Source organism: Sus scrofa, chromosome 15, assembly GCF_000003025.6.
Source record: "Sus scrofa isolate TJ Tabasco breed Duroc chromosome 15, Sscrofa11.1, whole genome shotgun sequence".
In the NCBI taxonomy this organism is placed as follows: Eukaryota; Metazoa; Chordata; class Mammalia; order Artiodactyla; family Suidae; genus Sus; species Sus scrofa.
The window spans coordinates 120,586,000-120,611,101 of record NC_010457.5 but is presented as its reverse complement, the minus strand read 5'-3'; the positions used below and the strand labels follow the sequence as shown (position 1 = coordinate 120,611,101).

General features: G+C 41.3%; 2 protein-coding genes across 7 annotated transcripts in view; one reads left to right on the top strand and one right to left on the bottom strand.

The window, feature by feature from the left end:
- CNOT9 (CCR4-NOT transcription complex subunit 9) overlaps positions 1–20,748 on the bottom strand; it is a 31,850-nt gene extending 11,102 nt beyond the window's left edge. The window contains 5 exon segments of the mRNA XM_001925220.5: positions 5,774–5,883; positions 8,360–8,475; positions 10,548–10,702; positions 10,705–10,726; positions 20,326–20,748. Of these exon segments, the coding sequence (XP_001925255.3) occupies positions 5,774–5,883; positions 8,360–8,475; positions 10,548–10,702; positions 10,705–10,726; positions 20,326–20,349 (427 nt within the window). The 5' untranslated portion in view covers positions 20,350–20,748.
- USP37 (ubiquitin specific peptidase 37) overlaps positions 20,872–25,102 on the top strand; it is a 97,679-nt gene continuing 93,448 nt past the window's right edge. For 3 of the 6 annotated variants that reach the window (XM_021076475.1, XM_013984488.2, XM_005672200.3), the window contains exon 1: positions 20,893–21,129. The gene's annotated coding sequence lies outside the window, so the exon portion shown is untranslated. Of the gene's footprint in view, positions 21,130–25,102 lie in introns of all 6 variants that reach the window. The other 3 variants (XM_003133658.6, XM_005672197.3, XM_021076476.1) reach the window with 3 other exon arrangements.

The following is a 25,102-nucleotide window of genomic DNA, read 5'->3' as shown; positions in this document are numbered from 1 at the left end:
TCTTTTCATGTGTTTTTTGACGATCTGTATGTCTTCTTTGGAGAAATGTCTGTTTAGATATCCTGCCCATCTTTTGATGGGATTGTTGATTTTTTGGTTTTGAGCTGTGGGAGGTGTTTATAAATTTTGGAGATTAATCCCTTGTCAGTCAGCTCATTTGCAAATATTTTCTCCCAATCTGTCAGTTGTCTTTTTGTTTTGTTTAGGGTTTCCTTTACTGTGCAGAAATTTTTAAGTTTAATTAAGTCCCATTTGTTTATTTTTGTTTTTATTGTCATTACTCCAGGAGGTGGTTCTAAGAAGATATTGCTGTGGTTTAGGGCCTGTTTTCATATAAAAGAGCTGGAAGAAATTATTTCTAAAATTTATTCCAATTTTATTACTGTGTTGGTTTCTAAACTAACACCACTGACCAGGTGACAGACAGAGTTAAATGATAGCCTCTCCATTTTGTACACAGGGAGACAGAGACCCATTAAACTGTGACTATTCTCTGAGCTGTCTTATGCATCACCAGAAAAGACCTTAGTTAACTAAATTTGCAAAAACTAGAGCCAATCACTTTAGGAGTTCTCACTGTGGCTCAGCAGTAATGAAGCCAAACAGTATCCATGAGGACACAGGTTCAATCCCTGTCCCTGCTTAGTGGATTAAAGACCTGGCATTGCCATGAGCTGTGGTGTAGGCCCGCAGCTACAGCTTTGATTCGACTCCTAGCCTGGGAATTTTCGTATGCCTTGGGTGCAGCCCCCCTCCCAAAAAAGAAAAGCAAAGAAAAAGAAAAAGAAGCTATAACTTCAGGGAGTTCCTGTCATGGTTTAGCGGCAACGAATGTGACTAGTATCCATCAGGAAGCAGGTTCCATCCCTGGCCTTGCTCAGTGGGTTAAGGATCCACTGTTGCCGTGAGCTGTGGTGTAGGTCACAGACAGGCTTGGATCTGGCATTGCTGTGGCTGTGGTGTAGGCCGGCAGGTACAGCTCTGATGTGACCCCTAACCTGGGAACCCCATATGCCATGGGTGTGGCCCTAGAAAGGAGACAAAAAATATATATAAATAAAGCCAACCACTTTAGGAGAGAATAAGGAATATCATGTACTTTAACCAGAAATGGCAACCTATAAATGTTACATCTCTAAACAGCACACATCACAATTTCCTAATATGGCCTACAGCAGATGTCAAATTACTATCTCATTTAGATTTTTTATATGTAGGTTTAAAAGCCATTTTGAGCGAATTTTCGTATGGAGTACAAGGTATGAATTGTGGTTCACTGCTTTACATATGGACATCCAATTGGCCCAGTACCACTTATTGAAGACTATGCTTTTTCGTGTGTGTGTATGTGTGTGTCCCAGCATGTGGAAATTCTTGGGCCAGGATCAAACCTGCACTGCAGTTGCAGCCATCACCACAGCTGCGGCAACGCTGGATCCTTAACCTGCTGTGCCAAAAGGGAATTTCCTAAAGACTATGCTTTCTTCAGTATAAATTCTCTTTGCCACTTTTGTCAAAAATCCAACTGACCATGTTTTGTGTGTGTCTATTTTTGTACTGTTCATTCTGCTCCACCCATCTATAAATCCACCCCCCTTTTCCTCCAATACCAGTCTTGACTACTGTAGTTTTCCAACAGGTCTGGAAATCAGGTAGTATGTCTTCCAGTTTTATCCTTCTTTAAAAAAAATGGATACTATGGTTCATTTGCCTTTCTAGATAAAATTTTAGGATCAATTTGTCATTTCTATCAAAAATCCTACTGAGATTTTGTTAGAATTGCTCTAAATCCATGTATCAGATATCAATATCTTAATATTGAATCACTGATATACAAATGGATGAAGGTGGTATCTCTGTATTTATTTAGCTCTTTGATTTCTTTTATCATTGTTTTGTAGTTTAAATGTAGATTTTGCACATAGTTTATAAGATTTACACCTAAGGTTTTCAAGTTTTGGTGAAATTTCAATTTGCTCATTGCAAGCATACAAAAATATAATTGATTTTTGTATACTAAACCTTAAGTCCACTAGTTTTAGCAGTTTTATTCTATAGTCTTCAAGATTTTTCAATGCAGTTAACTATGCCTGTGAATAGTCTTACATTTTAAAATTAAAAAAAATTGTAGTTGCTCTACAATACTATATGTTACAGGTATACAATAGAGTGACTCGGTTTTTAATTTAATTTTTTTTTTTTTTTTTTGGTCTTTTTAGGGCCGCAACTGCAGCATATGGAGGTTCCCAGGCTAGGGGTCTAATTGGAGCTGTAGCTGCCAGCCTACACCACAGCCCCAGCAATGCCAGATCCGAGCCGAGTTTGTGACCTACACCACTGAGTGAGGCCAGGGATCGAACCCTCAACCTAGTCGGATTTGTTTCCGGTGCGCCATGACGGGAACTCCTAATTCAGAGTTTTTAAAGATTATACTCCATTTATAATTATTTCAAGATGCAGTCAATATTTTATTTTTTCCTTTTTAATTTGTATGCCTTTTTAAATTTTTTTCTCTTGCCTCACTGTACCAGGTAGGATATCAAGGATGAGATTGAGTAAGAGTGGTAAGAATGAACGTCCTTGCTTTGGTCTTAATCTTAGGGGGACAACATTCAGTTTTTCTTTTTCTTTTTTTGCTTTTTAGGGCTGCAAGTACAGCATATGAAGTTCCCAGGCTAGGGATCAAATTGGAGCTAAGCTGCTGGCCTACACCATAGCCACAGCAACACCAGATCCGAGCTGCATCTGCGACCTACACCACAGCTCATGGCAATGCCGGATCCTTAACCCACTGAATGGAAGCCAGGGATCAAACCCACATCCTCATGGATACTAGTCAGATTTGTTTTCCGCTGAGCCACAACGGAACTCCCCATTCAGTTTTTCACATTAACTATGATCTTAACTGCAAGGTTTGGTGTTATTTATTTATTTAGTACTTTATTAGGTTGAGAAAGTTCCCCTTTATTCCTACTCTGCTGGAGTTTTTATCATGAATGGGTACTAAATTTTGTCAAAGGCTTTGTAAAAAATTTTATCTATTTTTATTTTTGGCTGCCCCACAGCATATGGAGCTCCTGGGCCAGGGATCAGATCCGATCAGTTGTAACCTATGCCGCAGTTGTGGCCACAATGGATCCTTTAACCTACTGCGCTGGGCTGGGGATCAAACCTGCATCCCAGTGCTCCAGAGACGCGACTGATGCCATTGCACCTACAGTAGGAACTCTTCAAAGGCTCTTTAAAAAAAAATACAGAAATGATCATATGATTTTTCTTTAGTCTGCTGATATAGTCAATCATAACGGCTGATTTTTTTTTTTTTTGTCATGCTGTTGGCATGCCATGGCATGTGTTCCAGATCAGGTACTGAACCTGTACCACAGTAGTGACCTGGGCAGCTGCAGTGACAATGCCAGATCTTTAACCTGCTGCACCACAAGGGAACTCCCATGATTGTTTTTTTTGAAAGCTGAACCAGCATGATTTCCTGGGAAAAAACCTACTTGATCATAGTGATCCTTTTTATATATTGTTGAATTTGATTTACTAATTTTTTGGAGAATTTTTACATCTATATTCATGAGGGATACTGGCCTATATTCTTCTCTCATGTCTTTTTCTGTTTTATTATCAGAGCAATGTTGGCCTCACCAAGAGTTGAAAAGCCTCCCCTCTCTGTTCTGGAAAAGTTTCACAGAATTGGTGTTATTTCTTCTTTAAATTTTTGATAGATTAACCAACTGAAAACATCTGGGACTCCAGTTTTCTATGTTGGAAGATTTTTATAACTACAGAAACTATTATCTAACAGCTTATCTTTTTTTTTTTTTTTTTTTTGAGTGCACTTTAGCAGACTGTATTTGTCAAGGAATTTGTCCATTTCACCTAGTTGTCAAATTTATGGGCAAAGAGTTCTTACCAATATTACCTTATCATCTTCTTAGTTGTATGAGTCTTACAATGTACCCCCTTCCATTCATAATATTTATAATTTGTCTTACTTTTTTCTCAGTTTGTGTAGTTAGAGGTTTATTAATTTTGGTGAATTTTTTTCTATAAATTGGGAGGGGATTAAAAGGTATAAACTTCCAGTTATAAGATAAATAATTCCCAGGGATATAATGTACAGAACAGTGACTATTAGTAATACTATACTGTATGTTTGTATATTTCTGCTATTAGAAATCTTAAAAAATTAGAGATCTTTTTTCCTTTGGCCACATCCTTGGCATGCGGCAGTTCCTGGCCCAGGGATCAAACCCACATCACAGCAGTGACAATATCAGATCCTTAACCACTAGGCCACCAAGGAACTCCAAAAAGTTAAAGATCTCACAAAAATTCTCATCAAAAGGAAAAAAAATGTGCAGTGATGGATATTAACCAAACTCATGAAAGTGATCATTTTGCAATACATACATATATCAAACATGATGTTGTATACCAAAAATAATACAATAGTGTAAGTCATTATATCTAAAAAAATAAAAAATCCCCTTTTGGTTTCAATGATTTTCTGTTTCTGTTTCCTTTTCATTGATTATCTATTCTTTATTATTTTCTTCCTTTTGTCTGCTCTAGTTTAATGTTGCTCTCTTTTCTCATTTTTTTCCCCCCATGCAGAAGTTCCAGGGCCAGGTATCCAACCCACACCACAGCAACGACAAGGCTGGATCACTAACCCATTGAGCCACCAGAGAACTTGCCCTTTTTCTAGTTTCTTAAAGTGAAAGCTTAGATCACTGACTGAAGACCTTTCTAGTATAAGCGTTCAATGCTAAAAATTTTCCTCTAAGCCCTTCCTTTTTTTGGCTGCACTCATGGCATATGGAAGTTCCAAAGCTAGGGGTCATATTGGAGCTGCAGCTGCCAGCCTACACCACAGCAACACAGGATCCAAGTTGTGTCTGTGACCTATGAAACACGGGAACCTTAACCCACTGAACAAGGCCAGGGATCCTTAACCTGCTGAGCCACCAGGGAACTCCAATATATTATTTTCTTGAGTAAAAAGTATTTTAGACACATCTCCCATAATAAATGTATAGGGAAACATTAACTTGAACATTCAAAAATTTAACAAGGTAAGACAGAAGGTTAACCCCTTGAGTTATGGAAGAACAACTCGGAAGTGAGAAAGACAAAAAACCAAATCAAAACAAGAAACTCAAATTCTTATTCCTGTAATAAATATTCATTATTTGCTGACTAAAGCTCTTTTTTTTTTTTCTTTTTAGGGCTACACCTGCAGCATATGGAGGTTCCCAGGCTAGGGGTCTAATCGGAGCTACAGCTGCTGGCCGACACCATAGCCACAGCTACCCAAGCCGCCTCTGCGACCTACACCACAGCTCGTGGCAACTCCAGATCCTTAACCCACCGAGCGAGGTCAGGAATCAAACCTGCAACCTATGGTTCCTAGTCAGATTCGTTTCTGCTGCACCACAACAGGAAATCCTAATGCTCTTGTTTTTACTTTCCTTATAATTAATCAACATTTCTCTATATACAATGAATTTAATCTCATTGTTAGGCCTCATAGCCTTATTAACAACATTCAGAAATGGTACTTGATAAGAGTAATCATGTTCCTGATATTCATTTATTAGTGAAAACAAATTTATTAGAGAAAACTAATTTATTAGATTCACTCCCAAAGACAAAAATGAACAATTGGTGAATAAAGGCTATAAAAGGTCAGATAAAACACCTAAGTTACGGCCACTACTATGAATGATTCCAGGCTTGCAAAACAATCCTAATAACTTACCAATAACTCCAAGACTGGTTAGCCGAAGATATTCAAAGGGACGTGTTTTGCTGACAGTGTGCAAAAAGGGGTACAAAAAAAGTGGGATGTGTGCTGCAAGAAATGCTGACCTGGAAGAAAAAGATAATCACATTTAGAGCTCAGAGTTAATTTCTAAGGATTCTGAACATTCAAATTTCCAGGTGATTAATTCTGTTAAGGCCTATAATAACATTGCCTGACCAAGAAATCTCTAGGAAAGACTGTTAAGGGGTTTTTAGTCTAGACCAGTGGTTCTCAGTTGGGGTGATTTTGCCCCCCAGGGGCATGTGGCAATATCTGGAGATATTTTTGGTTGACATAACTGAAGGGACTGACATCTGGGGGGCAGAGGTCAGGATGCTGCTAAACATCCTACAATGCATAGAATATTATCTTATTTCCCTCCTCCCACCACAAAGATTTAACTGGCTCAAAACGTCAACGGTGTCAAGGCGGAAAAACCTTAGCGTAGGCCAATGGTTAAGAGAATACACAATTTTCCCTGTAATCAGTACTAACTACTTAAAAACTGATAAAATAGGTCATAAAAATGCATTTAATTAAGTACCCAAGAGAAAATAAATAAATAAACAATGCTGTACAGCAGAAAAAAAATTAAGTACCCAAGAGATTCTCTATAGATGACTTTCCTCATCTAATTATGAGTAAATAATAATATTCACAGGTACAAGGTGACAAAATCTTATGAACCAGGACACCAAAACAAAGCAACCACTATCAAGGTTTATCTGCTATGCTTAAATACACTTTTCTTAGAGTTTTCGGATACACTAAATATTCTAAAAATATTTTAATCTGCAGCTAATGTGTCTGGCAACTAATATGGGGTCAGTCTACCACTTTATATGATTTACAGTTACACCCTGTAGGAGAGCCATAACCTCAGCCCCCCCCCCACTTTGGCTGCACCCATGGCACTAGGAAGTTCCTGGGTCAGAGGCTGAACCCTCGCTATAGCAGTGACAATGCCAGATCCTTAACTGCTAGGCCATGAGGGAATTCCCCAAATTTTTAACACTCAAAGCACTCTTGCATTTTTCTTAAGTGCTTAAAAGCCATTTTTTAGCAACTTTTCTAATGACCCAAAAGGTCAGTGGCAATGTAACACTCAGATGATATAAAGAAAACTGGCAAAGAGAGGAAAAGCTTTAATAAGATGGCTATTAACTACCTTAGGGCCATAAAAGTCACAAAGCAGATTCCTGAACAGTATCTCCCCTTTGTTAATTTGTCAGATATATCGGGAAGGCAAAATGTCAACTTGCGTGCAATTCTCATTACAGAGGTTGCCTAGAATCCTGTGTTAATAAGAAAGTTTTGAGAAAAAGTGCTAAGTTCAAATACTTACTGAACTCCTACCAAACTTCAGGCACTGTGCCTAACACATGGTGTAGTGATTTCTACCATGGATTCGGGAGGGAGAAGTACTGTATGCCTGACCTTTTCTGAGAGGTGACACTACCACTCCTTTAATGTTCCTTGCTATCAATGAGTAAAAAGTAAATGAGACAATGGAATATTATCAGCCTTAAAAAGGAAGGAATTTTTTTTGGTATTTTTTTTTTTTGGCCATGCCTGCAGCATATGGAAATCCCCAGCCCAGGGATCAAACACGAGCCAGAGCAATGACAATGCCAAATCCTTAACTGCTAGACCAACAAGGAACTCCCTAAAAAGGAAGGAAATTCTGATATATGCTGTAATATGGAAAAACCTTGAGGTATTAAGCAAAATAAGCCAACCACAAAAAGACAAATACTATAAGATTCCATTTATACAAGGTACTAAGAATAGTCAAAATTAGAGACAGAAAGTAGAATGGTGGTTGCCAGGGGGAGGGAAATGGGGAGTTATTGTTTAACTGGTATAGTGTTTTAATTATAAAGACGGGTGGCGGTGATGGTTGCACATTACAAATGCATTTAATACTACTGAACTAGATACTTTATTTTTAAAAATTTTTTGGCCGTCCCATGGCATATGGAGTTCCTGGGCCAGGGATCAGAATTGAGCCGCAGCTGCGACTTAGGCTGCAGCTGTGGCAATGCCTTCCTCAGGGCTGTAGAAACACTGCCAATCCCACTGTGCCACAGCAGGAACTCCTGAACTAGATACTTTAAAATGGTTCAAATGATAAATTTTATGTTATTTATATTTTACTACAATTTGAGAAGGCAGGAGTTTTCCTGCGGTTCAGAGGATTAAGGATCCAGTGTTGCCACTGCAGCAGCTTGGGTCACTGCTGTGGTGCGGGTTTGATCCCTGGCCTGGGAAGGACTTCCATGTGCTGCATACACGGCCCAAAAAACAAACAAACAAAGAAAAAACAGTAAGAAAAGGCAAGAAACAAATTATGAAAGAACAGGTTAAACAATACCATATTGCTACTACACTAAGATTTGGTGAATGAGAAACCTAAATGAGAGTGCTAAAGATCCACACCCACTCCCATGCCCCCTAATGTATGCCCTCCTCGCATCATTTGGAAGTTTAGGGCCACATTCAACACAGACCTATACCCACACACTCACCCAAAGCATTTACCTGGTTTCTGGGTGTGATGCCACACATTGCAGTAATGCCAGAGCGTTGCAAACTCTGTTAGATTGGTGTGCTGTCAAGGTGGGTGGGTTGATAGATGGGTAAATATTTACAATTTCCTAAAAAATGCAAATCAGCACCAGATAAACAAGGAATAACTTTAAAAAATATTTTCTATTATAGTTGATAAGAGCGTAAATTTATCACTGTCAATTTCTGCTGTAAAAGGTATAACTTTAATAATTATGGCATGAAAACAAACAACTTTAATTCCCTCCTTTAAGAACCAAACCATCAAAGAGAAGGCAAAAATAAAGAATGCGCCTATCCTTTCATCACAAACATACCTGATCGAGGCTATCCAAAACAATTCTACTATATCTCTAGGAAACTTCTTATGGAGGCAACTGTGGTCACTCACACTTCCTCCTATATCCTGCATCATCTGTTGAGGCTTTCACTTGAGGGATGCTTACATTTATAACCCCCTCTTTTATCAACACCCTACTTTAAGTTATAGCGATGAGACAGCTAGCCAGAAAGTGTTAGTAAGTCAACCACAGTGACTCATAAAGAAGTTTCTGCTTGGTCAGACAGCAAATGCAAAAAGGGGGGAAATAAAAACATGGGTATATGTGTAAGGATGTGAACAAACAGCAAGTGAACATAAGTATTCTCTGTCAAAAGGTGATGATTTGCTGACAACAATTTATCCTTTTTTTTTTTTTTTTTAAGGGCCACACCTGCAGCACATGGAGGTTCCCAGGCTAGGGGTGTGATCGGAGCTACAGCCTCCGGCCTACGCCATAGCCACAGCAACGCCAGATCCGAGCTGCGTCTGTGATCTACACCACAGTTCATGGCAACACCATATCCTTAACCACTGAGCAAGGCCAGGGATCTCTGTCCCTGTGTCCTCATGGATATTACTAGTCAGATTCGCTTCTGCTCAGCCATGATGGGAACTCCTACAACTTATCTTAATTGTAAACCTTTTACATAGAAAATGTTCCTCTAAGAAAGATTAGTTTTTTGGTTCATGTGGTAGGGAAGAAAGTGAATTTACTTAGCAGATTTGAAATTTCATTTATTTATTTACTTATTTTACCTTTTTTAGGGCCATACCCATGGCATATGGAGGTTCCCAGGCTAGGGGTCTAATAGGAGCCACAGCTGCTGGCCTATGCCACAGCCACGCCAGATATGAGCTGTGTCTGCGACCTATACCACAGCTCACAGCAGCACCGGATCCTTAACCCACTGACTGGATCTTTAACCCACTGATCGAGGCCAGGGATCGAACCTGCAAACTCATGGTTCCTAGTCAGATTTGTTTCCATTGCGCCACGACAGGAACTCCTATCTATTTATTTATTTTTGGCCACTCTATGGCCAAATTCCACATACGGCATATGGAATTCTTGGGCCAGGGATCAGATCCAGCTGTAGTTGTGACCTACACTGTAGCTGTGGCAATGCTGGATTCTTTAACCCACTGTGCCAGGCCAGGGAGCAAGCCTGCATGCTGGCATTGCAGAGACACCGCTGATCCCATTGTGTCACTGTGGGAACTTCAGTCATTTATTCTTTAATGTACAAGTATTTCTACCTTTAATCCTATAGCTGCTACATCTTTTTTTTTTTTTTTTTTTTTGGTTTTTCCTCTTTGGCTTCGCCCTTGGCACACAGAAAGTCTTGGGCCATGTATCAAACCTGTGCCACAGCAGCAACCCAAGCCACAGCAGAGACAAACCGGATCCTATGCACCATGAGGGAACTCCTTATTATATCTTTATCTTAGCATTTTCTTCCCCCAGAATGTACCTTTCAATTCTTAAACCTTCCTTTCCACCTTCTCCCTGTGTCATGCAACATTATTTTGTACTCCTCCTCCTAAAGCTGTGCTTCTCAAAGTGCAGTTCTTACACCACCTGCATCAGAATCACTTGGGTGTGGGGCACTGGCTGTTAAAATTACAGATTTTTTATCTCACACTAAATAAGCCAAATCTCTTAAGTAGGATCCAAGAATCCGCATTTTAACAAGTACCTTAGAATTTTCTAAAACAGATTCTACCAGCTGTTAATGCTTTAAAAAAAAAATCAAAGTTTTTCAAAATCATTTGAGCAAAGGCAGAGAGATACAAGCGTGATAAACAGGTATGAAGCGAAACTCATGGATATATACCCACCTGTAAAAGTGCTGCAATAGTACCAAATGAATGCCACAGCATGGGTGCAAGGTCAGGAACAGATTCTCGCTTCTTACTTAGCTCCAGCAAAGCATTTTCTCTTGTTTCAGGACTGGACAGCTCATTGATCCACTGATAGATCTTTTCTCTATCCACTGAGCCAGTGCAGTAGGCACAGGCTTCAAAAGAAAACAAGAAAGTAAACATGTCTCGTTTGCATCAAATCTTATGCTGCAGTAGTACTTTATTTTTATGTTTTTTATTTTTTTGTCTTTTTACCTTTCCTAGGGCTGATCCCGCAGCATATGGAGTTCCCAGGCGAGGGGTCTAATCGGAGCTGTAGCCACTGGTCTACACCAGAGCCACAGCAATGAGGGATCCAAGCCTAGTCTGCGACCTATACCACAGCTCACGGCAATGCCGGATCGTTGACCCACTGAGCAAGTCCAGGGATAGAACCTGCAACCTCATGGTTCCTAGTTGGATTCGTTAACCACTGTGCCACGACGGGAACTCCTGCAGTAGTGCTTTAGAGGGAATGTATTTTCAAATACCAGGGGAGCTTTTTAAATACATACACTTGATGTAAACTAATTCAATCTATCGATATCAAAAATGCAGACTCCTTAATAATTCCATCTTTAGAAATGTACCCTACAGGTATACTTAGGCTGTACTGAAGACATACCAGAACACTTACTGCTGCACTATTTTAAAAGGAGAAAACTTGAAATCTATCCACAACTATCAACAAAGAACTAGTTAAATATGTATGGGTACATCCTTTACATGGAATACTATACAGCCTTTTTAAAAAAAGCGTGAGCTCTATTCTTTGCTGATACTAAATAAGAAACGAAATGAAAGGGGTGCAGAATAGCATATATGCTTCCGTTAACACACACACACACACACACACACACACATCTTATGTATTTACATATAACATTTCTGGAAGGGCACACAAGAAACCATTAATAGTAGTTACTTCTAAGGTTGGACTCTACATATGATACTTACTTTTCATTGTATACAATTAAATCTTCCACATAGTTTAAACTTTTTTCTTTAAACCATGTGCCTATGATGGTTTTTGAAAGAAAAGAAGGCACTACCCACCCCATTGCTTTCCTTCCTAGTAATTCCAGCATTCCTCTCCAAGAAGCAAAAAAACCTATGTGATTTGGAAGAGCTCCTCCTTCTAATGATTCATACTCTACGTCCACCCCTTTGAGATTCATTCATTACTTACTCATGTAAGAACTATATAAATGGACTTGTAGAACATGCTTTCATTATTGTGCTAAAGAATCTCAATATTCCAAAAAATTTTGTGTATTTCTATAATTTTTTTTTTCCTTTTTTGGTTGCCCTGAGGCATATGGAGTTCCCAGGCTGGGGATCAGATTCAAACCACAGCTATAGCGGCAATGCCAGATCCTTAACCCACTGTGCCAGGCCAGGGATTGAACTTGAGTCTCAGTGCTCCAGAAACATTGCCGAGCCTTTTGTGTCACAGCAGGAACTCCAAGCATTTCTATAATCTTTACACCTGTCAAATAGCCTTGTGACCTTGGTTAAGTCCCTTCATTATTCTCTTTCTTATTTTTGGCTGTGCCTGAGGCATATTGAAATTCCTGGGCCAGGGATTAAACCCCAGCCAGCAGTGACCCAAGCCAACGTGGTGACAATGCTGAATCCTTAACCCATTAGACCACCAGGAAACTCCCAAGTCCCTTAATTATTCTTATCTGGAAAATGGTAGAAAAACGGTCACCATTGCTATTTCTGGCTCTAAAGACCTAACAAATCCAGGGTAGTTTCTATTCCTATGCCCAATATTTTCTCACTAAATTCCCCCACACCGTGAGGAATAGCAGGATATGTATATAGAAAAAAAGGGATCTACACGTGCAGATGAGACCACCAATGTTCAGAGAAATTAACTTGCTCAATTCACCCAAGTACGAAGTGGCATATTCCAATCTTAATTTTTCTTTTTTTGGCTACACCCATGGTGTATGGAAGTTACCAGGCCAGGAACTGAAAGTGTGCCACAGCAGCAACCTGAGCCACTGCAGTGACAATGCCGGATCCATAATCCACTGCACCACAAGGGAACTCCTATTCCAATCTTTCTTGAACCATATCACACAGCTTCTCACAGTATATACATGTTATCACTATACTTTGGTGTGATAGAATGATGACCTACCCATTGCTCAGATATAAAAATAAGGAACAAAAAGGACACCTGTCCTTGTTGAAGGACAGAATGAAGTCTAAGATGGACTTTGAGGTGTACTCATATTTATTCTACCCAAGCTGAACAATGGCCTTCAACAAATGGAAGCTTGATCAGAAGCTTTTAGCTTAATGGTCATCATTTCACTTGCTTGCTAGAATGAACAAGGTGTTCTGCTAAATGGACCCAAATACCATGCAACTCAAGTCTTCTTCAATTGCCTTCATCTGCTAAAATCTGTTTTGTAAATCTCATCAGTGATGCTCCTCAAGAAAACATAGGGTCACACATGATGTAGAAGGAATAGGGTAGATTTCTCCCTCTCCCAAGAGCGAAAGCAGTATGGTCCAAGCACCTGCCCTTTTTATGCTGCTACAGGTAGGCTCTCAACTTTAAATATTATTTTTGGAAATGTAATTACCACCAGAAGATAGCATACATTTATCTAGAGTATTACATCACCTTAAAAGCTTAAAAGTGGAAAAAAAGGCTAACATTTTAGCTTCGGGTTTCCTGCCCACAATTGTAAAGAGGGCCTCACAGACAATGCTGCAGCAATATAGTTATCTATCTTGATTAATTATTACTCACTCCGAGAGGCCTGGCATCTAGACACCAAAGGTAAGCTCCATCACCCTCTCTAGAGCCAATCTGTTACTTGTATCCAGTACTCCTATACCCCATCCTGGGGAACCCTAGGTGAACAACACCAGGCTGCACTGGTAGACACCAATCAGCTTAGCACAGCTTCTGACAACAAAGTCCACTTCCAGAGCTGGCTTGATTCCTGCAGAGAAGATGGTGGCCCTGGAGAGGTGCTGGCACTCTGGAGGAAAACTTATTATATTATATTATATATAGAGGAAACTTTTATATTATGTTATCTTATTTTTTTATTGCTTTTAGGGCCGCAACTGCGGCATATGGAATTTCCCAGACTAGGGGTCTAATTGGAGCTATAGCTGCCGGCCCACACCACAGCCACAGCAAAACGGGATCCGAGATGCGTCTGTGACCTACACCACAGCTCACAGCAACACCAGATCCTTAACCCACTGAGCAAGGCCAGGGATTGAACCCATGTCCTCATGGAAACTAGTTGGGTTTGTTTCCACTGTGCCACAACAGGAACTCCCTGCATTATACTTTTTAAAACATAGTTTCATTGAATGATCACAGCAGTGTGGTTATCATCCTCATTTTACAACAGATAAATCTATGAGAAAACAGTGGACAGGTTTCCTCCTCCTCCCACTCTCTATTTAAAGATCACTTCTAAAGATCCTGGTTCAACTGTGACAATTCTTTTACTTGATAGTTTACCAATACATTTCTGAGGTTGTGGCTGATCTGAACTGGACTGAATAGCACCCACCGTCCAGAGACAGTAGCAAATCCACCTGATTCCCTTTTCCTGACCAACTTAAACACATTAACAAAAACAGAATACTACCTACCACAAGGGCAGAGGTTAACATTTTATGAGTAAAATGAAATCTCTTGGATCTTTTCCTCAGAAAAATATACAACTTCGAATTGTTTTGCACGTAATTTATTTTTTCCTAAAATTTAAACATAATTTCAGGGAATTTATAGAGCTCTGTAACCAATTTATGGAACCAGGATTAAGAAACTGTTTATCAAGTTAAAGAATAGAAAAGACCCCTATTTGCAAGTAACTACACGAGCACACAACTGGAATGCACACTGGATTGGGAGCCAGAGTGGCTTCAAAATAGTTTTGTCATTTCTAGAACCGTGTGACCTACGATAAATCATTTGCTTTCCTAAGCCTCAATTTTATCACTGGTGAAATGAAGGAATTATATTAAATAATTATCAAAGCCTCAGTCAGCTCTAAAATTTCTTTGTTTGGTTTTAACTGAGAGACTAATCTAAGGGGCCCTTTTAAAAACTCAATTTTATTGAGGTACAATTCACATGTAATAAAACTTTCTTTCTTTTTTTTTTTTTTTTGCTATTTCTTGGGCCGCTCCCGCAGCATATGGAGGTTCCCAGGCTAGGGGTCCAATCGGAGCTGTAGCCACCGGCCTACACCAGAGCCACAGCAAACGGGATCCGAGCCATCTGCAACCTACACCACAGCTCACGGCAATGCCGGATCATCAACCCACTGAGCAAGGGCAGGGACCGAACCCACAACCTCATGGTTCCTAGTCAGATTCATTAACCTCTGCGCCACGACAGGAACTCCCCAATAAAACTTTTAAGTGTACCCTTTTAAAATGTAATTTTCAATGAATTTTGAGAAATATATACCCACGTAACCACTACCACAATCAAGCACAGACCGTTTCCATTATCCTTCCCAATTTTCTAGTCTGCCTTTCTGTAAACCCCACACCCAGACCTCCACTAAAGACTAGGTTTGACGTTTTTAGAAACTTTTAATAGAAGGCAATATTTATTGAACATACTATCATCAGCCAGTCACTGTGGATCACCTCAAATTACTCTAAAAATTCTGAGAGGAAATACGTTCAGAAAGGTTTTAACATACACAAGTTCATAAGGAAGTGTATGGCAGAATTAGATTTAAATTCTAGTGTACTCTCTATAATCAGTGAGCCCTACTTGGTGTATAGGATTGAAATCACACACACACTCCTCCACAATAAAGGAATTATTTAAGAACCCAATACGATATTTTTAATTTTTTTGCTTTTTAGGGCTGTACCTACGGCATGTGGAAATTCCCAGACTAGGGATTGAATTAGAGCTGTAGCTGCCAGCCTACACCAACCACACCAATGCAGGACCCAAGCAGCGTCTGTGGCCTACATAACAGCTCACAGCAATGCTGGATCCTGACCCACTGAGCAAGGTCAGGGATTGAACAGTCGTCCTCATGGATACTAGTCAGGTTCCTTACCACTGAGCCACGAGGGTAACTCCCCAATATAGTATTTTAAGTTTGATATTCTGTTACGATTGGATATGGATAAACAGTGGGTTCAATAACATACCTAGTAGCAAAGTCTTTTATGAGAAGTCTGATTTGGACTATAAATTATCCTCCTCAACACATTTAAGATCAGAAACAAGCTCGACTGTTAACTGTGTATTTTTAGTTATAACCTGCTTTTAAAATCAGTGGTCCTTTCTTTTTAAGATGGTTAAAAAACTTTCATACTATTAAACTTTAGGAGGGACTCATTCTCCTCTTTCCTGCTTAATGGCTTGTAGGTGGCAAATATTTTTAAAGTAGCTTTTTTTCTTTTTTTGGCTGCACCAGCAGCATGCAGAAGTTCCCTGGCCCCAGGTCTGCACCACAGCTGTAACCAGTCACAGCAATGACAACATCAGATCCATAATCACTAAGCCATGAGGGAACTCCTCAAGTAACTTTTTTCCTTCAACAAAGCTTAACACAGGCAAGACATTTATCAAAGTGAGTCACCAATGGTTAACTCCAAGTGTCACAAACACAGGGTTCTGTTGGTTGGTTTTCTATTTCTACCAAATCTTAACACGATGTGAAAAGGAGAAAGCTATTTAGAACTTAAAAAAAGACCCACATTTACCCACAAATGGGAAATGATTTCCCCCACTTGAGTAAATTAAAAAAACTATTTTTGATGGCTCTTCTTAAACATAAAATAGCCAAGTCTATCAATACAATTTTATGTTCAAGGACCAAAACAATTGTTGGTTTTCCTCTTAATGAATATGTGACAGTGAATACAGAAAAAAATGGAATTAGATTAAAATAGAGATTATTTCCCCAAGTCTGGAGATTACTCAACACGTGGCTTTGGGTGTCCCCATAATGATGATATCCTAAGAAAACACATTTTCTTAATAGTCCCAAAGGGGAGTTCCCGTGTGGCTCAGTGAAATGAACCTGACTAGTATCTGTGAGGACGCAGGTTCAATCCCTGGCCCCTCTCAGTAGGTTAAGGATCTGGTGTTGCCATGAGCTGTGGTGTAGGCTGCAGATGCAGCTTGGATCTGGTGTTGCTGTGGTTGTGGCATAGAACAGCGCCTACAGCTCTAATTTACCCCTAGCCTGGGAACCTCCATATGCCACTGGTGTGGCCCTAAAAAGACAGATAGACAGACACACACATACATACAAACAGTGCCTAAGGGAAACACTAAATTGCCTTAATTATCCTCATATATATATTCTATTTTCTTTTTATGGATGCACCTATGGCATATGGAAGTTCCTGGGCTAGGGGTCGAACTGGACCTGCAGCTGAGGCCTATGCCACAGCCATGCAACCCAGATCCTTAACCCACTGAGAGAGGCCAGGGATTAAACCTTTGTCCTTATGGTTACTAGTCAGATTCATTTCCACTGAGCCAGGACAGGAATTCTACCTTTGGCTATTTAGATCACCAGCATAACATTCATTACAGAAGACCCATGGTATGTGAGGATTTGTGGTTTCATAAAGCTGAAGCAACCTCCAAGGTTCATAACAAGTGATTTGTTAATTTGCTGAGGCAAGAATTAGAGTCCCAAGGCTGAGGTCTGGGAGCAAGTAGTCTGATCTTATTCTTATTTAACACAATCTTTGTGGTATTTCTGTCCTTGTTTAATAGACATAAGAAAGAAATTATACTATGTGATTGCAATAATGAAGATGTTAGGGTATATTCTAGAAAGAATGATCGGAGTCCATTATACTATGAATTGCTGGCATAATAAAATACTAAAAGGAAGAGTCAAAATGTAAGATATTTTCCAAATTATCTCAGTTCCTCCATCTAGTGAGTAACATCCTGCATTCACTGATGATCATATTCTCCTTTGATAGTACTATCTTCCTAGCTGAAATGATGATTTACTTGTTACTTAAAGAAACAAAGGTGCATATAAACACAAATTTTCATCATTAAGCAAAAAGTAAGCATCTCCCCAAGCCATTTAGATTATTACAGGCATTGTTGCATATATTATCAACGCTTTTCAGTTTTTAGTGCGTGTTATGCACCATTAGTGTCCCTTTATCCAGATCAGAATCATACAGGCAGTTTCGCCTAATGGAAAGCATTAAGAATTGGTTCAACTTTTCTTTCTTTCTTTTTTTTTTTTTCCTGTCTTTTTGCCATTTCTTGGGCCACTCCCTTGGCATATGGAGGTTCCCAGGCTAGAGGTCGAATCGGAGCTGTAGCTGCTAGCCTATGCCAGAGCCACAGCAGCGCGGGATCTGAGCGTGTCTGTGACCTACACCACAGCTCACGGCAACGCCGGATCCTTAACCCACTGAGCAAGGGCAGGGATCAAACCCACAACTTCATGGTTCCTAGTTGGGATTCGCTAACCACTGCGCCACAACGGGAACTCCTGGCTCAACTTTTCTATGCTTTAGTCTCCTCACCAACCAAAGAGTCTAGCGAATGAGTGGTACAAAGAAACTTGTTAGAGCTTCTGCGTGATCCAAACAGCGTAACCGGTGAAAGTGTACCTAAAAACTCAATTTTTAACTAAAGGCAAGGCATTGTAAATTTAACCGAAGAAACGTGTTGAGTACTCATTATAAGTAGAGAAGTACAACTTTAATGGCCATTCAAAAGATGTACTAGAGAGCAACTGAAAAGAAAAGAAATTGAATAGGTAGACTTGGGGGAGGCACAGGGGAAAGACCAGCTATCAAAGCCTAGAAAAGATACAATCAAATTTTGGAGAAGGACAAGCATCCCTTGTTTAACTTGCCCCTCTCCTACAAGCAGCAACCTCATCTTCTGACTGGCTTCTTCCAGAATTATACAAATTATACATATAATTTGGGAGAAGAAGAAGACACCAAAAAGCTGAGGAAATTGCAATCACCTAATTGAGAGCTCAGGAGGCAGAGATGTCATAGGCCCTGGAGATGACAATGTTGTCCATAGCCATAGTCCAAAGCTGCACTCAGTTCACCTTTCCATTTTTTATATTTAAAGTTTAGGCAATTTTTTGGTTCTCTAGTTAGGATTTATATCATTTTTCCTGGTAATGCAACTTCAGTACATTACCCTTGCCTTAAGCCACTTCACCCTCGTGAAACTAAAGTGGAACGGGCATTCAGAAGAGCGCGCTCAAATCATACGATCCCATTTTCCCACAACGGCTCTCTGCTCTCAGTAGTCGTCTCCCTCATCGACACCATCATTCACCAAAGTATTTGAGCCCTAACTTTGTGCCAGGAACTGTCCTGGCATCAGGGTAACCAAACAAACAGGACCCACATGACCCCATGTATCCTCTCAAACGGGGGACAAATATCAAATAAGCAAATGAACACACAAATTACAAATTGGGATCAATTCTGTGAAGGGTGAGTACTCTAACAGAGAAAAGTTGGGGGTTACAGAACTACTTTATTTATTCATTCATTCATTTTAGGCTGCACCTGCAGCATCTGGAAGTTCCCGGGCAAGGGGTCCGATTGGAACTTCAGCTGCTGGCCTACACCACAGCCACGGCAAGCGCAGAAGCTGAGCCGCTCTGACACCTCCACTGCAGCTTGCTGTTACGCCGGATTCTCAACTCACTGAGGGAGGCCGAGGATCGAACCTGCATCCTCATGGACACTCTGTTGGGTTCTTAACCCGCTGAGCCACAAACGAAACTACCAGAACTACTTCAAATAGGGTGGTCAGGCAAGGAGACTGAGATAGAGACCTGAGGAAGAGAAGCCGACATCTATAGCAAAGGAAGGAGGTGGGGGAGTGTCTGTGTGTGAGTATGTGTGTGTGTGAGAGAGAGAGCATTCTAGGAATAGAGATCAGAAGGTGCAAGCTGGAGTGTAAAAGCATAGGGAGAAAAGATGGAACTGAGGCCAGTGTAGCTGGAGCCTGCGGAGCAGTGACAAGAGACTGAAAACGAGGGTCAGGAACATAACGTTCAGGGAGGACCTTGTAGGCCGAGGCAAGGAGTCTGGATATTATCTCAATGCAATGGGAAGCCATAGGATTACTTCAGGCAGGTTGATTTACACTGTTTTTCTTGGTGAAAGATCACGCTGGTAAAACGAGATGTGAAAAAAGGTTGTAATCTCAGAGAATCGAAAGTCAAACGTAGTAACTGTTCACTTCTCCGGGTCTCGGATTTTGCATCTGTAAAGCAAGTGGCATGAGCTAAAAGCCATTTCCTCCCCGCCGCGATGTGCCTAGGCTGGGAGTTTCGACAGCATGGGTCATGTCAGACAAACTGCGGAACTCCCCTCGCTCCGCCGACGCCAAGCACGCAACTGACGCCCTGAAACTGTTGGTCAAGCAAATGAATCAATGAATGGCGGGTCGGGGCTGCGAAGGAGGCGCTCTGGCCGCGGGACCAGGCCCCGGGGCCTGAAAAGAACGCACTACGCGGCACGCCAGAGGCCGCGAGAGCCGGCCGGCGAGGAAAGCGGGGGCCTGCTCCGCCACAGCCAAGCGCGGCGAGGAGGGAGGCCCGGGCCTCGCGGGTTGAGGGCAGGAGGAGCAGGACTCCCGGACCGAGACAGGGAGCTGGAAAAGAAGGCCGAAACGCGGGGTTAAGGAAGGCTTCTGGGCCCCAGGCCTGGCGGCCCGGGCACTTACCGCAGCCGTCGCCAGACTGTGCATGTTGGGAGCGGCCGCCGCTCTCCTCCAACTGCCGGACGCGCCGGACTCGCGTCCCAGCTTCAGCGCCTCTGCCGCCAAAGATGATGAGCCGCCGCAGCCGCCATCCGCCTCCGGCTCGCTCCGCCCCCTTCGCAGCCCTCTGACCTTTCACCTCTGACCCCTCCCACACTACCTCTTCCCGCCTCTCAGCTCTCCAAAGAGTTAACAGTCCTAGAGTTTATCCTTTGTCCCTTAAGATTCAGGACCAGAAGGACGTCTGCCACCTACTAGTCCTCGCATTCCCCGGCTCGGAGCAGGTATCCCCATAGAGGGGCGTGAACTCTGAGCCTCCTCCAGAGGCCAGTAAAGGGCGGGAAAAACCCGGCAGTCTGGAGGGGACAAGTAGTGCGCATGCCCAACAGGGCTGACGCGGAGGGAAATGGTGGGCGGTGCAAAGTGCGTGAGATGGATAGTGCGCGTGCGTACTACGATCAGTACAGGGGCGGGGCTACCTCTGCGAGATTTCCCTCGGTGCTGGGGCGGGGCGAGGGCGTAGGAGGGGCGGAGTTTCCAGGCTTTCGCGCACGCACCTCGTCTGGTCGCGTCGAGTGTGCGTGCGTGCGTGCGTGTTTGCGTGTGGTCACAGTTCCCGCCATCAGCCGCTCTCCCTGACTGGGGGAGTGAGCGGCCCCTCTCTTTCGTGTTTGGTGTCCCTTCCTTCCTTACCCCCAGCTCCTCCCCCTCCGCTTGGACTCCGTGCTTCCGGCAGGCCTGTCCGGCGCTCCGGACTCGCGGGCACAGGTAAGGCGGGCCCGGCGAGCGTCTCCACAGAGCCGTTTTACCCTGGCCCCCCCACCCCCCGCCCCTTGCGGTCCGCCCACTCGGCGTTCACTCCTCTGGAGTTCGTCCGGCTGCTGCTCAGCCCGCCCCCATCCCCGCGACGCCCCCTCTGGCCTCACAGGTACTCTACTTGGGTCTTCCCCCAGGCTTTCCCCCTCCTTTGACCTGGTCTTTTACTGTCACTCGCTCCCCCCCGCAACTCAAACCTGGCTCCTTTTTGCTGGGGGCTGTCCTCCGCTGCGCCCCCCTTAGCGAGGCCTGCTATCACTTAAGGTGACTTCCGTTGCCGCACGTCCATCAGGCCTTGGGACATGATACTGTTTCATTCTATTGACCATTCTTCATCTTCTCTCCCTTAACCATCTCTTAACTAAAAAGCATGAATTGTATTTTTGTCGTGGTTTTGGTTGGTTGTTCCCCATCTTTAGCCATCGGATCAGATTGTCAGGTTTACCCGTTGTAGGTCATGACACGAAAAGATAATTGATGACAAAATCCTCTTTCTGGAGAGTTGGCCTGGAGTAATTTTATAATCCTTTCAAAATGTAGTTTCTGTGTAAATGCCTATTTTGTGGAGGCACTATCCGACATGTCTAACTGGAAAAGCTATCAGAGGATGTCAAGTAGGCAGTTGATTATACTGGGTTTGCGCTCAGAATAGAGTTCTGAGTGGATATATAGGCAGATGTGTGTGTATATAACTATATACAGGTCTGTGCGTGCATGTATATATATCTATATCTATATGTATATATCTGTTATGTTGAAAGTAATTGAAGCTCTGGTTGTGGATGAAATTGCCTAAAAAGAGTACAGTGCTAGAAAGGAAGGGGACCTCGGATGGGGCACTGAGGAATTCTTGGCATTTCGTAGCTGGATAGAGGAGTACAAGTTTTGTAGAAAAGGTGAAAGAAGTTATCAGTAGTGTTGAATTCCGGGAGTTCCTATAGTGGCTCAGCGGTAACGAACCCCAGACTAGTAACCATGAGGACTCAGGTTCCATCCCTGGCCTCACTCAGTGGGTTAAGAATCCAGCATTGCTATGAGCTGTGGTGTAGGTTGCAGAGAAGGTTTGGATCCCACGTTGCTGTGGCTGTGGTGTAGGCCTGCAGCTGCAGCTCCGATTGGACCCCTAGCCTACTAATTCCATATGCCATGGATGTGGCCCTAAAAAGCCAAAAAAAAACAAAAAACAAAAAACCAAAAAAAAAAAGTGTTGAATTCTGCTGAAAGGTAAAATTGAATGAAGACTGAAAAGTCCGGTGAATTAAAGTAGTTGATAATTGTAGCAAGAGATGTTTAATTTTGGGTATCTGGGTTCAGTCTTAGATCTTGTTCTCCTTTTAGGTTTTCCTTCCAGCCTAAGCTTTAAATTGCACCTGTATATTGATGACTTAAGAATATTTATTTCCAGTGTCTTCCTTTTGTTTTCAGCTCAAGATCTAAGTAGCCAACTGTCTGCTGGACATCTCAACTTGATTTTTTTTCTTAGACATTTACAGTAGAACATGTCTACAACTAAAGGTTTATTTCTCTCCATACTCAAATGCTTTCTCATTCAGTGTTCCATTACATAAAATGCTATCTCCATTTATCTATGCACATAGCCTAGAAACTTGAAAACCATTCTTTTTTTTTTTTTTTTTTTTTGGTCTTTTTAGGGCTGTACCCAAAGCATATGGAAGTTCCCAGGCTAGGGGTCGAATTGGAGCTGTAGCTGCCAGCCTATGCCACAGCAATGCCAGATCCAAGTTGCATCTGTGACCTATACCACAGCTCATAGCAGCGTCAGATCCTTAACCTAGTGGGTAAGGCCAGGGGTCAAAACCCGTGTCCTCATGGACACTAGTCAGGTCTGTTACCTCTGAGCCATAGCAGGAACTCCTTGAAAGCCATTCTTAATTTTGTCCTCATCCCGTGTATCTATATCCTCTTCAGATTCTATTTATTCTATTTCCATTATATGTCTTGAATCCATTTCTGTACATTTTCAGTATCATTTTTCTAGTTCAAGCCACAATCCTCTTTCACCTGGACTTAGTGTTACTGGTTCCCTATATACACATCTGTAAAATGGGAGTAGTAATCACCTTATTGGATTGCTGTGAGGATTAAATGAAATAACCATGGTAAGCACATGGCACAGAGTAAATGGCTAGTAGGCATTATTGTTATTGTAATGTGTTTTAAGCTGAATCATTTCAGTACTCTCATATCTGGTTGTCCTAATTTCTTCTATTCCTGCTCCTTTCACTCCCTTCCCCAAACCCAGACAATCCATATCACTTTTCCGTTCAGCAGTAACATGTCATTTCTCTGCTTAAAAACCTTCAGTGGATTTCCCATTACCTAGTGCTTATTACATTAAATTTCAAAATCCTTATTAGAGCCTACAAGATTCTACATAACTTGATTCTTTCCTGCTTTACTTGGTGTATCTTGCACCATCCTCTTCTTCAGTAAACTCCAGCCACACTACTTTTCATTTCCTTAGTCACACCAAGTTATTTTCCATCACAGGGCCTTTATATGTGCTGTTTTGGATTGTCCTAGCGTGACCACCCCCCAATTAACTCATTCTTCAATTTTCAGCTTAAGTGGTACTTCCTCAGAGAAGCCCTCTCTTGATACTCCCTAACTTCCACCACTCCCTAGTATTAAATTGGTTACTCCTGTTATAATCTCTCATCATGCCCTTAACTTTATATCATTTTTTAGAACTTGTAATTATATATTTATTTGTGTGATTATTCACAGTCTGTCTCCTACTAGAATATAGGCTAGGAACTATTTCATTTCTGTTTTTTTAGAATTTGGTAAATGAATAAGTAAATTGAAGCTTGCTCTAAGACCCATCATGCCTTTGGGAAACACCAGCTTACTAAAATTCTTGTCAACAATGACAAGTACCATTTCACTCTGCAGACAAATTAAAGAACACACAAAAAACCAAAGGGTTATCCAGCTTTGGATGATATTACCCATTCTTATGTCATCAAATCATTCAGATTTTAGACTCTAAATTGGAGATAAAATTTCTCTAGTTCAGCTTCTCTCTTCACTTCCAGCCACCACACTAATTTTATTTCTTTGTGCATTTATTTTGTGGATCTTTTTAGGAGAGAAAGCCCTTAGAAATCAGAGCAGTAGTTTATATATTTTAAAAGGTTAAACTGCAAGACCAGTGAAGATGCAGTTTCCAAAGCAGATAAAGGGAAACTCCATATTTAAGTAACTGGTTGGTCGTGGTTATGGAAGAAAATACTAAAATTTAATATTTTGTGTAGAATAGGATTTGTGTTGAGAAAGAGAGAATTAAAAATAGGGCCAAACATAGACATTTGGATTTATTTTATAGGTAGTGATGAGCTGTTAAAAATGTTTAGGAGGAAGTTTCGGTTAAGCAGGATCAATAAGTTCTAGAGATAATTGCCCAACATTATACCTATAGTTAACAATACTGTATTGTGGATTTAAATATTTGTTAAGAGGGTAGGTACCATGTTAAGTATTCATACCTTGATAAGAATTTTTTTTTTTTAATGTTTGGGAAGGGAATTAGCATCAGCAGCAAGTATTTTAGCATTTACTAAATGCCTATTATTTTGTTGGAGTACAAAAGAAAATAAGACAGGTCCCCTCCCTCTCCCCTCCCCTTTAGCAAGAAAGTTAAGGAGACAACAAGTGCACACTTTAGTTGGTAAGAGATAAAAAAGAGTAGTTCTTTAGGAGGGGTATTATGGGATAAATAATTTTTTGGATAGAAAAATGCTGAGAGAATGGAGACTTGAAGTAGTTACTGCACATCATTGAGGATTCATTATGGTAATGGTTAAAAATTTAAAACATGGATTCTGGTGCTAGACTTAGTTTTGTCTCTTACTGACTCTGTAACCATGGATAAATTACCTAATCTCTCTGAAACTCAGTTTCC